This window comes from Schistocerca gregaria, chromosome 2 (assembly GCF_023897955.1).
Source record: "Schistocerca gregaria isolate iqSchGreg1 chromosome 2, iqSchGreg1.2, whole genome shotgun sequence".
Classification (NCBI taxonomy): Eukaryota; Metazoa; Arthropoda; class Insecta; order Orthoptera; family Acrididae; genus Schistocerca; species Schistocerca gregaria.
The window spans coordinates 350,170,390-350,185,584 of record NC_064921.1 but is presented as its reverse complement, the minus strand read 5'-3'; the positions used below and the strand labels follow the sequence as shown (position 1 = coordinate 350,185,584).

The 15,195-nt window shown below is 45.7% G+C and overlaps 1 protein-coding gene across 4 annotated transcripts in view; it reads left to right on the top strand.

The window, feature by feature from the left end:
• The window catches only part of LOC126337029 (ras-like GTP-binding protein RhoL), a 350,016-nt gene that overhangs the window by 86,821 nt on the left and 248,000 nt on the right, over positions 1-15,195 (top strand). The window contains exon 1 of one of the 4 annotated variants that reach the window (XM_050001311.1): positions 1,930-2,108. The exons of 2 other annotated variants lie outside the window; for them this stretch is intronic. In XM_050001311.1, the coding sequence (XP_049857268.1) occupies positions 2,106-2,108 (3 nt within the window). In that variant the 5' untranslated portion in view covers positions 1,930-2,105. Of the gene's footprint in view, positions 1-1,929; positions 2,109-15,195 lie in introns of those variants that run through there. One more of the 4 variants, XM_050001310.1, reaches the window with a different exon arrangement.

Below are 15,195 nucleotides of genomic sequence, written 5' to 3'. Positions count from 1 at the left end.
GACAGCCCATCGCGGCAAGGCCCATGTTTCGCACGGGTAAATTACTCTATAACCTGTAATAAATTCTGTCGCACGACAAAGTTGAAATTTATACAATATATTCTTCAGTTATGGTATTCTCCTTATTAACGCTCCAAACATACCAGGTGTTTACGATTAAAATGCAGCTGCTCACAATGATCCTGTGTGGGCTGTAATAACTGTATGACAGTGAAACTTGGGCCGCGCAGAATGGCGCGCGGTTTGAGGTGCCATGTCACGGATTGCGCGGCCCCTCCCGCCGGAGGTTCGAGTCCTCCATCGGGGATACGTGTGGGTGTTGTTCTTAGCATAAGTTAGTTTGCGTTAGTTTAAGTAGTGGGTAAGTCTAGGGACCGATGACCTCAGCAGTTTGGTCTCTTAGGAATTCACACACACACACGCGCGCGCGCGCAGCGGAACGTGGTAGGTATTCTAATGCGTTAATGTGGAGCCGGTTTACGCTGGAAAAAATTAGTTCCAAATTGGGCCACCAGGTGCAAATATGGCGCTGTGAATGCAAGAAAGACCTGTAGAAACGTTACCATACGTCATAAATTAGGCACGGAACTTGGTAGAAACGATCGAACAAGTGAGAAAGGCATAATGTTGACTTTATTGTCAGACACCGATTACACAATTTGTTTCATACGAGTGCCGGAGGCGTCGACGAGATGCTGCTTCCGTAAAATGACGAGATCAACGGTTACCCATAGTAGTTCCAAAGGAATCTGAGCTACGTGTTCCTGGATACTGGCCATCTGATCAAATAGAACACTGGTGCCGCGCGCATTTAGCCGAGCGGTCTGAGGCGCTGCAGTCATAGACTGTGCGACTGATCCCGGCGGAGGTTCGAGCCGTCCCTCGGAAATGGGTGTGTGTGTTTGTCCTTAGGACAATTTAGATTAAGCAGTGTGTAAGCTTATGGACTGATGAACTTAGCAGTTAAGTGCCATAAGATTTCACACACACATTTGAACATTTTTTTAAACACTGGTAAAAGGATTTAGATCAGGTGACCTTGAAGGCCACGCATCTGGAAAACCTATGGAGATAACACATTTGTGAAGGGATGCATTAAGCAGATCTTACACTTCAAATGGTTCAAATGGCTCTAAGCACTATGGGACTGAGGTCATCAGTCCTCTAGACTTAGAACTACTTAAACCTAACTAACCTACGGACATCAGACACATCCATGCCCGAGGCAGGATTCGAACCTGCGACCGTAGCATCTGCGCGGTTCCAGACTGAAGCACCTAGAACCACTCTGCCACAACGGCCGGCAGATCTTCCACTGGACGAAAACAGTGCTTTCCACACAGTTGCGCTCTTCCAAGGCAGGAATCACAGAATACTGCACGGGGAGGTCTCGATAACGTGTAGATGTCACGTGCACCAACAGGCCCTCTGGGAGTATTCTCGTCGAAGAATGAAGGTGCTTGTGAATCCACATTACACAGTCACATATGGCTAGTGACAGCCCGCTCTTCGTGCATGACACACGGCTTAACGGTGTCACAAAAACGGCAGTTCTGTGTATTCATTCACCCTGTAGTGAAAAATGTGCCGCCTCACTCAAGCGAGTACTTCCCAACAGCTCACACGGCAACTTACGTGAGTAGCTGCTTTTTAATTATAACTACCCGGTGCATTTAAAAAGTCGTCGGATTCAAGTTCAGAAGATTTAAAAATCAACATAGGAGGGTAGGAGGACCAACCGCTGGCCTCGCAGAGATGAGTAAAAGTCGGAAGCTGTAGCGCAAAGTCTCGGGCGTCGCCCTGTTGAAGGCGAGTGACATAATGGCATCGGCAGGCGGCTCGCGGCTTGTGGCGCTCCGGCGGACAGACACCTGCTACCGAGCCGCGCATGCGCGGAGGCGACCGCCGGCTGCGGCCTGCCCACGCGTCGCGCGCAGTAGCCTGTAGCCTCCGGAGCGGCGCAGTAGGCCTCTCGACGCTCCCGCGGGTCGCAAGTGGCCGGACACATTCCACAGCGATACGGTGCGGCGCGCTAATTGGCCTGTCGTGACAGCCGCTCCCATTACGTCATGCTCGTGTAGCCTCCGTCGACAGTGCAAAGCGACATGGTAAGTTTTTCGACACTCGTGCGTGTTAATCTGTGAACTGTTATCCGGCAGAAAGAAGTGCAGCAAAAGCGTCATATGAAAGAGCCTACCGTACGTCATTTGTCGATGAGCCAATACGATTCTTGGTGTAACCGAATACTGTACACGGCAAAATTTTAGGAACTATGTTCGAATTTTATGTGTGTTTACAACAGGGTCAGTCACTCTTGTTTTCTGTTGTTTTGTTGTTTATCACCAGAACTTTCAGGTGTGTAAATAACCGGTTTTCAGCTGACGCATGCGTTGATGCATAAATTCTGTAGCAGATCGTGCTAATAACGGTTCAACCGCGAGAAAACCGGATGCGTGGGTAGCTGGTGATCTGAGAGAATGTTGACGAGGGAAAAAAAAGGTAAAAGAAAAGGATACACATCTGCGCATTTACGTGAAACAATGACGTGTTGGTTTCTGAAGTGTATCTGTTTTTATTTTCCTCGCATGTGTTCAGATTTTTAATGCCACTTCATTTTTCTGTGATGGAAAAAAAAATGGTTCAAATGGCTCTGAGCACTACGGGACTTAACGTCTGAGGTCATCAGTCCCCTAGATTTAGAACTACTTAAACCTAACTAACCTAAGGACATCACACACATACATGCTCGAGGCGGGATTCGAACCTGCGACCGTAGCAGCAGCGCGGTTCCGGACTGAAGTGTGATGGAAACGCAATGTACTTGTTGAACAAAAGTTGTATCAAAGGTTGCTTCACTCGTCCGAAAATGAGTTGTTATCCACGCCAAACTAATTATATTTTTTAAAATAAACAACATAGGAAATTTAAAAAAATATTTTACACTCATGACGTTCTGTAGAAATCCAAAATGGATGAAATTGTGCTCTTATTACAATATTATTTTCCTACATTTTAAGTCATGAAGTTTGTATTTTATGCCGATGGTGTCCCACATCTCGTAAATATTTGGGTATGCAGGGTGCACTCGACACAAGAGGCTGAAACTTGGATATGACCTTGTGCTGACATTGTTTAACTATATCAACACATTTTACTATTAACTGTCTGCAGTGACACAAGAGAATTTTTGGTGCCGTAATAAGAACGAAATGTGATTTCCTCACACGTTAAATTCTGTTTTTCGTTTTAATTTGGTATAAAGTTTCTGTTTTGTTTCATTTGCAATAAAATTTGAATCAGTATACAAGTGTACGCTACAATTCATTCTGTAGCACTCTGAATACTAACGAAAAGTTCTGAATACGCCGCCTCTGGGTCACCCGAGAAATGCAATTTGAGAGCGGGACCCGGTTCTTGGAAATGTTTGTCGATTTCCATTAGAGAAACTACAGTTTATGGACAGTCTGACGTCTTATTACAGCTAAAGCAGGAGAAATGCAGCAGCGGTCAATATTATCGGTTGTTCTCCGCGCTATTCTGCACGCTTTGTTCTCAGTGACCGGCGAAGTAAAGCAAACGCTAAATACTGGAAGCATTATAAACTGTTAATGAGAGGGAATTCCAGAAGCGTAAGTAGTCATTGTATATTGCGCCATCAGGTAGCGGCTAACTATACGGAAAAGAAACAATTTAAACTACGCGCTTTAAAACTATTTTCTGCAGACAATTCCTGTAGCTTGGTAGAGAGCTGCGACTGCACATTCGTTAACAAACTAGACCTGCGCGCGGGAGGAGCAGCGTTTAGAGTTCCGTATATTCCCTGATAACAAGGTGAACGCTGAGATGGTTCCTACGGCGAGGTCCCGCCGGGTTACTCTCCATCTTTGTTCAACCCGTCGTTTCCAGTGACATCTGATCTTCCTTCCCTTCTTCCTATACTCTGGTTGCAATCCCATTTCAACGAGGTATTTGTCTCTTGTACTCAGTCATTGCTTACCTGATAGGGCATCTGATTTGCATACTTTGATCCAAGGAATCATCAACCATCCTAGTGAATATATGTGACGTGCAAACCAGTCAACAGACCGTTGAGAGCAGTAATATTTTATTCCAATAGGAATTTCGCTGATGCATATTTCACGCCGCAAGAAGATACATCCTTTACTGTTGCTGTAGCATACCCGCACTTGGAATCCATGTCATCAGGGAAACCAGTTGAGAACATCTCTAGTAACAAACGGCATAAAATGATCACAATATTAACTGCAGTAATAACTTGCATCGATTTGTCGATGAATTTTACTTTCTTAAAAAAAAAGTAAAAATTTAATTGCTTGGATTGCAGTCAATAATCGTCTACCTGACATCCTCTGCATCATGGGTGAAACGTAACCACAGGACGGAGACAAAAGCTAACGGCCTGTCAATTAGTATTTTAGGTAAGGAAGGCGATTAATGTTCGGCACTTCCCTTTTAACTTCGTCCAACTTTCATGTAGTTGCTAAAAGTTTGTAACTAAAGAGCCGACTCTAAGAGGTAAGAACACATACACACTTACATTCATTGGGTAGAAAACGTTTTCCAGGCGCAGACTGCTTTAAATGTGTAATTGAAATCAGAGTGCGTCACCTTATGATGAACGGAATGGATGTTCCAACAAGGCGTGGTTAACTCCCTCAGTTGTCACGTCTCCACAGAACCTTCGTAACAAACGGAATAGTCCCAAGAATTGTTTCTTTTGCAAGAGAGTCGTCTTCTCACGAACTGTTCACTTATTTCATCCAGCAGACTTCCGTAATATTCGCGAGTCATTGATTTACCCTTTCCGAGGTAATCGATAAGAAGGATTAGTACGATTACAAGAGCACTCAAGCTACGGCAGGTTGTGTGAATGATAACACTTCACCACACTGGCTGTCATTGAATGGGTCAAAAGTTCCCTGTATTCTCTTTCTTATACTGCGTGGTTTCAACTGAGGAGGCATTTGCACACATACATTTAAACAACACTTCACAGCCGAAACTGTTATTTAATAGAAAGAGAATAAAGCCCTACCTCATCCAGTGCAACCATTTACATCACCGCCTCACAGCCAAAACTCTCCTGTAATAGAAAGAATATAAAGATTTACACCTATTGATAGTCAACGTGGCAAAATATTATCCATACAATATGAAGAACCTGATTTTCAAAGGAAACGGTGGCCATTACGCTCGCAGCAGGTAACGACGACTTCTCCTGGTTGTAACCGGAGCTTCTGTCTTCCAGCTGCTGCTCGTTTCTGGCGTGAAGTTACGGATTGACATCTCACCCACACTCAGAAATCAACATTCGAATAACGACAGGAAAATTAAGTGACATAGCTTGTACACAACAGCTTTTCGTCATCATATGGCAAAACTGCACCGCTCTTGTAGAAAGTTTCCTCATCACTAATTTTTCAACTGTCGTACCTCATTTTTGGACGTGACTGTAGAGTGCATCGTCCAACACACGACAGCGCAGTTTCTCGTTGTTTTCATCAGCTGTGGGACGAAATTTATATGAATTATTTTAAAAAAAGTGCTTCACCAAACACCGTTTCATCCATTTCAATGAAAGAAATACGACTAGTTTGAAAATTTGGATGAACTACACTGTTACGAAGATCGAGTTGACAACTTAACTTTAGTTATTACGCAACATATAACCAAATAAGAAAACTAAATTTATGTGAAAGCTTTATGAACGATAAGTGGCCCATTTGTTACAAAGTAACCAAAAGCATGCGAATACGTATATTGTGGCAATGTTTGTAAAGTGTCTAGAAGAATACGCTGATTTGTTGCTTTATATGAGACATCACTTCACGATAGAAACGAAAGATATATCAATGAGGTCGGTGCTTTTGTACCAAAATAGGGGAAATCAGTTTCCTCTGTCTGAATACTTGACAGTGTTTCCTGTGTCGATATAAGGTATTTACTTATTGAATACGTTACAAAGGGATCAACACCAGCTCACAAACACTACGCCAATCTTCTGGCAACTGTGGACTGTGAAAGTTAAAAATCCTCTTTCATCGGGGCATGCAGCCGCCAAAAACAGCTCTCTGGAAATAGGAAACGTGTTTGTTTTAATACTGTCTTGTCGTACAAGACACAGAATTGATCATTCACCTCGTCCTCCCTCACGTCAAATTCCAAGTGGTGCAGGGTCAAGCGCGCGGGCACATCAGTTGGCAAAACAGCCAAGAATTTTAAAAGAATGCTTAACGGAATTTAGTTGGTCCGATTGTGCGGAAAGCCCTTTTTTCATGTCACATTTCATCTCAATCAGGACTCTTAAGAGATCAGAGATTGATTTCCCAAACATCGAGAGTGTTGTAAGACTGTATCTGTCGCTTGTGATCACAAACAGCAGTGGGAAAAAAGTCATCCTCAAAATTGAAGTTGATCAAACACTGCCTTCGAACCTTCATGTTGGAAGGCAAAGTTGAGACGTTTTGGCTTTCCATAGTACTGAAAGTGAGACAAGTAAGTTATGAGGATATAATTAGTAGCCTCTCTACTATGCCCGCATCTCGTGGTCGTGCGGTAGCGTTCTCGCTTCCCACGCTCGGGTTCCGAGGTTCGATTCCCGGCGGGGTCAGGGATTTTCTCCGCCTCGTGATGGCTGGGTGTTGTGTGATGTCCTTAGGTTAGTTAGGTTTAAGAAGTTCTAAGTTCTAGGGGACTGATGACCTAAGATGTTAAGCCCGATAGTGCTCAGAGCGATTTGAACCTCTCTACTATGAAGTCTAGGAACAAACCAATTTGTCAGTATTATTATTTATTAGTTAAAGTGTTGTTATGTTTGAATTGGATACAGGTAAAATTTGAATTGCTGAGATATTTTATTTGGACTTGCGTTACCTAAAAAACATATTTTGCAATACTGGTAATGGGCTATTTTTAAAACTGAAACACAGTTTTTTCCATTGACATGAATCTCAACTTTTGCTCTTTTTTTATAAAATGTGGTTAGTCGTAGAGGGTGTTTAAAGAAACTGAAATATATTTCTATCGGAGGTTGTAATGATCAAAACTAGAGGAAAAGTTCATACAGCTGGCTCCATTCGGATTGCGTCGCACGCATTGGTGACAGGCGCCTGTAACGTCTGCACAATGTCGTTGGGTTTGGCGCACACCAATGCGTTGATCTCCACAGAAACTTTGTGATAAGTTCCTATGGGACCAAACTGCTGAGGTCATCGGTCCCTAGGCTTACACTCTACTTAATATAACTTAAATTAGCTTACGCTTAGAACAAGACACACACTTGTGGCCGAGGGAGGACTCGAACCTCCAACGAGGGAAGCCGCGCGAAACGTGGCAAGGTGCAGCTCTCCTCTTACAAATCCAGCGGGTCCGGTGAACGGGGCAGGCTACGCTGCTGGGCCTCCTACACCAGTGAGTCGCCCATGCAACGTTGCGGTGAGGTACTGTCGCACAATCCGTGAAAAATGGGGTGGTGTCCCGTAGTACAGAAACCGAAGTCGCTGTCTTTCTGCAAGGGTAAACTTCTCCAATAGCGCTGGTAATTCATCACACAGAAACCGGCGATACACAGATCTACTTGGTAAACTGTTTGACCCTAAGAGTCTGTCACCGACAATTCCTGCTTTTACATTGCTCATGAAACGGTCGTGATTCCTCACCTCCACGATTGCTGGAGGATTAGGATCTGCCCGACATGCGTATTGTGGCAGTTTACCAAACTACCTCTTGCGAATCCCGCCTCATCTAGAAATAAAATTCGAGCGGAGTGGCCGCGTGGTTAGAGGCGCCGTGATACGGATTGCGCGGCCCCTCCCGCCAGAGGTTCGAGTCCTCCCTCGGATATGGGCGTGTGTGTTGTTGTTAGCATAAGTTAGTTTAATTTAGTTTAAACGTGCAAGTCTAGGGACCGATGACGTCAGCAGTTTAGTCCCTTAGGAAATCACACACGTTTGAAAATTTATAAACAAAATTCAGACTGTGAACTGCAGAAGTTCACTGACGCGCAAGTCAACAGAAAATGGTTACCGGGTATATAATAATAGAAACTATTGTTGTAGTTTGAGCAGTAATACCTTTAGTGCTATGTGAGTCTCTTTAATCACTGTTTATCATGTTGAATAATTTGATTTCAATTCTTTTCAGTTTTTATTCTTATTGTTTCATTAAATTATAAATGGTAAAACATATGCAGTTGAGTAATGAACCTTAATTGTTACTAGAATGAAATTTTCGCTCTGGAGTGAAGTGTGCGGTAATATGAAACTTCCCGGTAGATTAAGACTGTGTGCCGGACCGAGACTCGAAATTGGGATCGATGTTCTTTGTGGGCAAGTGCTCTATCGACTGAGCTCCCCAAGCACGACTCATGACCTGCCCTGACAGCTTTACTTCAGCCAGTACCTCATCGCCTGCCTTCCAAACTTCGCAGGAGCTTCTAATAATTTTCGGGTGTGCAACCGGATCCCCATTCTGCCACGATATATAGGCCCAGAATCGTCCGGCCATCTTCAGGTGAGTAGATAACTACTAAATTGCTCAGGTTCATTCACAGCATTTATGCCGAATCTCGCGCATGCGAAATATGCTGGCGTCTTTCGGCGCGTGCTTCAGGTTAAGACATTCACGGAACAGCCGAATTGTATGTGCTGCCCTCGGTAGTGAAAGTGAGAGATGGTCTAACCATTGAATATCGAATGAGCCCGTCGATGAGCACATTTCGCATGCGCGAGATTCGACATAAATACCGTGAATGCACCTGGGCTCTTCAGTAGTTGTCTTCTCACGTGAAGAAGACCGGACCTCTCAGGGCCGGAATACCGAGGCAGAATGTCAACGGGATCCGGCTGCACACCCAAAAATTATTAGAAGATGAAATAAGCCGGGAAAATTTGAGAAGTACATATTCACCGAAGCTCTCCTGCGAAACTTAAGGGATTAGCACATCAGAGAGAAAGGACAAAAAAATGGTTCAAATGGCTCTGAGCACTATGGGATTTAACATCTGAGGTCATCAGTCCCCTAGAACTTAGAACTAGTTAAGCCTAACTAACCTAAGGACATCACACACATCCATGCCCGAGGTAGGATTCGAACCTGCGACCGTAGGAGCAGCGCAGCTCCGGACTGAAGCGCCGAGAACCGCTCGGTCACAACGGCCGGCGAAGAAACGACGATGCGGAGACGTGGCTTAGCCGTTCGAGGGTGGGTCGTGAGTCGTGCTTGGGTAGCTCAGTCCGTAGAGCACTTGTCCACGAAAGGTAAAGGTCCCGAGTTTGAGTCTCACTCCGGCACACAGTTTTAAATTGCCAGGAAGTTCCACCTTAAAAGTTGAGTACAGATTTTTAATTCGAAAGTTGCTCTGTAATGTTGTTTTTGTGAACTAATTGTCACGTAAAGTCACTATACGTTCAGCCTATGGGTTCACAACACGTTCAGCCCTGGCCAACGAGTAACCTAATCTTAGTAATCCAGAGAGGAGATAGATATTGCTGCTCACAGCAGACAGTGGCAGTAGCATAGCGGAAGCGGGCAGGCAGGCAGTAATTAGCCTCGAGCGGGCAGGTTCCAGTGCGAGAGCGCAGAGGCCGCCATTGTCCGGCCGACTGGCTGTGCCGTCCGCCGTCGCTATCAGTAGGGGAGGCAAGGCGAGGCGTGGCGCGCCTTATCGCCAGCTGTCGGCGACAGCGCCGGCGACGCTTCTCGACGTACTGCTGCGCCCGACTTCTCCTCCCGCAGCGACGTAACGCTACCAGTTGCCATATTGTCCAGTCAGCAAGGGTGAAAATGTGAGAACCTGATGCGAACCCGAGTCTGCGTAGTGCCGTACTAAACTCCTTCCTATGCAAGAGCACAGGGGATCAAATTCTCGTCCTAACATTGAGATACCAGTTTTTCGAGTTTTCCCCGAATCTTTTAATGAGAGACGTTCACGAAATTGTCCGCCCTGATAGTTGAATGGTCAGCGTGACGGAGTGTCGTCCTAAGGGGCTCGGGTTCGATTCCCTGCTGGTTCGGGAATTTTTCTCCGCTCAGGGGACTGGGTGTTGTGTTGTCTTCATCATCATTTCATCCCCATCTGGCGCGCAGGTCACCCAGTGTGGCGTCGAATGTAACAAGACGTGCACCAAGGCGGCCGGACCTGCCCCGTAAGGGGCCTCCCGGCCAATGATGCCAAACGCTCATTTCCATTTTTTACGAAATTCACCGAAAATGTCGATTCTCAGTTTATTTTTTATTTATTAGCGGACCTCATGCACAACAAGCACCCAAACCCGACTCCGTCACCGAGGTCGCTAACTCACGCTTATGGTATTTGGCAAGCAAGGGGAGGAGAGGTGATGCCGTAAAGTTCCTGATCACCAGACTTTGCCCAACTGTCCAGGCTTAACCCTTCCAGATCTGAATTTTTTGCTCGAGGAACTAAAATTTTTCCTTATATAGTAATGATTTTCGATGCCAGATTTATACAAAAATACACTGAAGAGCCAAATAAAGTGGCGCACCTGTCCAATATTGTGTAGGGTGCCCGTGAGCACCCAGAATCACCGCAACACGACTTGGCATGGAGACGACTAATGCCTGAAGTAGGGCTGGAGGGAGCTGGCACCATGAACCTGCAGAACTGTCCATAAATCCGTAAGAGTACGAAGGGGTGGAGATCTCTTCTGAACAGCACATTGCGAGGCATCCCAGATACGGTAGATAATGTTCACGTCTGGTGTCAACTCAGAAGAGTGTTCTAGGAGTCACTCTTTAGCAATTCAGGACGCGTGGGGTCTCGTATTGTTTTGTTCGAGTTGCTCAAATCCGTCGGAATGCACAATGGACATGAATGGATGCAGGTGATCAGACAGGATGCTTACGTACGTGTCACCTGTCTGAGTCGTATCTACACTCCTGGAAATTGAAATAAGAACACCGTGAATTCATTGTCCCAGGAAGGGGAAACTTTATTGACACATTCCTGGGGTCAGATACATCACATGATCGCACTGACAGAACCACAGGCACATAGACACAGGCAACAGAGCATGCACAATGTCGGCACTAGTACAGTGTATATTCACCTTTCGCAGCAATGCAGGCTGCTATTGTCCCATGCAGACGATCGTAGAGATGCTGGATGTAGTCCTGTGGAACGGCTTGCCATGCCATTTCCACCTGACGCCTCAATTGGACCAGCGTTCGTGCTGGACGTGCAGACCGCGTGACACGACGCTTCATCCAGTCCCAAACATGCTCAATGGGGGACAGATCCGGAGATCTTGCTGGCCAGGGTAGTTGACTTACACCTTCTAGAGCACGTTGGGTAGCACGGGATACATGCGGACGTGCATTGTCCTGTTGGAACAGCAAGTTCCCTTGCCGGTCTAGGAATGGTAGAACGATGGGTTCGATGACGGTTTGGATGTACCGTGCACTATTCAGTGTCCCCTCGACGATCACCAGAGGTGTACGGCCAGTGTAGGAGATCGCTCCCCACACCATGATGCCGGGTGTTGGCCCTGTGTGCCTCGGTCGTATGCAGTCCTGATTGTGGCGCTCACCTGCACGGCGCCAAACACGCATATGACCATCATTGGCACCAAGACAGAAGCGACTCTCATCGCTGAAGACGACACGTCTCCATTCGTCCCTCCATTCACGCCTGTCGTGACACCACTGGAGGTGGGCTGCACGATGTTGGGGCGTGAGCGGAAGACGGCCTAACGGTGTGCGGGACCGTAGCCCAGCTTCATGGAGACGGTTGCGAATAGTCCTCGCCGATACCCCAGGAGCAACAGTGTCCCTAATTTGCTGGGAAGTGGCGGTGCCGTCCCCTACGGCACTGCGTAGGATCCTACGGTCTTGGCGTGCATCCGTGCGTCGCTGCGGTCCGGTCCCAGGTCGACGGGCACGTGCACCTTCCGCCGACCACTGGCGACAACATCGATGTACTGTGGAGACCTCACGCCCCACGTGTTGAGCAATTCGGCGGTACGTCCACCCGGCCTCCCGCATGCCCACTATACGCCCTCGCTCAAAGTCCGTCAACTGCACATACGGTTCACGTCCACGCTGTCGCGGCATGCTACCAGTGTTAAAGACTGCGATGGAGCTCCGTATGCCACCGCAAACTGGCCGACACTGACGGCGGCGGTGCACAAATGCTGCGCAGCTAGCGCCATTCGACGGCCAATACAGCGGTTCGTGGTGTGTCCGCTGTGCCGTGCGTGTGATCATTGCTTGTACAGCCCTCTCGCAGTGTCCGGAGCAAGTATGGTGGGTCTGACACACCGGTGTCAATGTGTTCTTTTTTTCCTTTTCCAGGAGTGTTGATCCATCCGGGCCCCTATTTGACTCCAACTGCACACGCCCCACACCATTATAGAGCCTCCAACAGCTTGAAAAGCCCTCTGCTGACATGCAGGGTCCATGGATTCATGAGGTTGTCTCCATACCCGTGCACATCCATCCTCTCAACACAATTTGAAACGAGACTCGTCCGAGCAGGCAACATGTTTCCAGTCATCAAAAGTCCAATGTCGGTTTTGACGGGCCTAGGGGAGTCGCAGAGCTTTGTCTAGTGCAGGAATCAAGGTCACACGAATGGGCGTTGAATGGTTCGTAAGCTGAAACTTGTTGATGGCCCATCATTGAAATCTGCAGCAGTTTGAGCAAGGGTTGCTCTTCTGTCACGTTCAAGGATTCTCTACAGTCGCTGTTGGTCCCGTTCCTGCAGGATCTTTTTCCGGTCGTAGCGATGTCGGTGATTTGATGTTTTTGCGGGATTCCTGATATTCACGGTACACTCGTGAAACAGCCGTGAAATCCCCACTTCATCGCTACCTGGGAGATGCTGTGTCCTATCGCTGCGCCCACTACAACACCACGTTCAAACTCACTTAAATCTTGATAGCCTGCCATAGTAGGAGCAGTAACCGATCTAACAACTGCGCCAGATTCTTGTTATCTTATATGGGCGTTGGTGACCGCAGCGCCGTATTCTGCCTGTGTACATATCTCTGTATTTGAATACACATGCTTATACCAGTTCAAAACATACTTTGTACACTTCTCTTCATTTTATGGACTAATATAACTAATTACGAAGTACTGTCTCTTGTAATGCAAAGTAAAGTTATCATTCAGTAATCACCATGCAAAATAACAACATTCAGTTATACCGTGGAATATAGCAAACCAATCACATCCGTGTATTCTGGTGGTCACGGGCTGCTGCTCAGTGCTACGTTGACTTGCTGATATTTTCATAGTGATACCCAACAGTAGGCACCACTTTCACATAAGGAAACGTTGGACATTCACAAACGTGTACCTCAGGTTTCCATTGGGAAAAAACACTTCTGGTGCTGCTAGGACACAATAAAGTTTAATGTACAGCATACTGCTAAGTTTTATGTTTCATATTTTTCAACAATGGAGGTCACAAACAAAACAAATTTTCAGTATTATTTTATAAGTTTTGGCGCAGGAGAGACTTAATTTTTATCTGGTACAAACTGTCAGCATACGAACAGATTCGGACAATTTCACCAAATTTCGCACCCACGTTGTCACGTAATAGTAATTTATTTAATTTCATAATCGAAAAAAGGTCTTTCACACAAATATGTCCATCGAAATATTGTAGCACTTTTGCAATCTCATTATAGAGACTTGGAATTTCTTCCTCAGGAAAGCAGTGCGGACGTCTTGGATAGTCCTAACGTAAAAAGGTTTGCCATTAAAACATGAATTACCTTGCAGATCAGCCAGTTACATCTGCATATGCACAGGGGCTCTTTCAAGTGAAACGGCAACGATCTCAAAAACAGCTCGGAAACAGATTTACGATTCACAGTATCCTCAAAACCTTTATAAAACTACCCTTGTAATATTTTCAAGACCACATTGAATTCTTCAAACGTCCTCCTCTCTTTAACTCCACCGAGCTTCGGGAACTGGACTGTCTTTGTCAGTATATGTCCCTCCTACAAGGCGATTTTCCTTCTAATTGTATCCCCATCACATCAGAAGTTATGTTGCTACGTCATACTGCGAGCAATGTGCCGTCAATTCCACCTAGAATGCGAAATCTGCAATCCATTTGAGATGTTCTAATTTTCGTTCTTGCACTTCTTTTCCCGTCATAAATTCAACAATAGCTAGTTTTAAATCGAAAAATGGTTCTAGTCATGCTCCCTTGAGTTAACCAGCGTACTTTGCACTAACATATAATCTATTCCTACTTTTTGTTCTGTTCCATCGAAAACGGTTGCAATAGATAATGGAATAATGCGTGCGTCTTCAGAAATTTTACTGGTCGTACCACCGATTTCTTCAAGTGCTCCGGGCCTGCAAATTATGACAAAGTGCTTTTTTATGTATAGAACAAAGAACTCCGTCTGTCGATCGTTGAATTTTTTGCCCTTTCATACATATTTTAAAAAAGGTCTTAAAGGACCAAACTGCTGAGGTCATCGGTCCCTAAGCTTACACACTACTTAATCTAACTTAAACTAAATTACGCTAAGGACGACACGCATATCCTTGCCCGAGGGAGGAATCGAACCTCCGACCGGGGGAGCCGCGCGGACCGTAACAAGACGCCTCAGAGCTCTTTCATAGCCACCTATACTTTTTTGCTCTCTCATCGGCAACTAAATCTTTAAATTCTTTCGATATAGTATTGTAATGTCGTTTCATAGCATGTATGCAGTACCTGTCACTTATTCGAATTGAGCGTCCTCAACTGATGATGGCCGAAGTAGAGAGGATATAAAATGTAGACTGGCAATGGCAAGGAAAGCGTTTCTGAAGAAGAGAAAATTGTTAACATCGAGTATAGATTTAAGTGTCAGGAAGTCGTTTCTGAAAGTATTTGTATGGAGTGTAGCCATGTATGAAAGTGAAACATGGGCGATAAATAGTTTGGAGAAGAAGAGAATAGAAGCTTTCGAAATGTGGAGCTACAGAAGAATGCTGAAGATTAGATGGGTAGATGACGTAACTAATGAGGAGGGATTGAATAGAATGGGGGAGAAGAGAAGTTTGTGGCACAACTTGACCAGAAGAAGGGACCGGTTGGTAGGACATGTTCTGAGGCATCAAGGGATCACAAATTTAGCATTGGAGGGCAGCGTGGAGGGTAAAAATTGTAGAGAGAGACCAAGAGATGAATACACCAAGCAG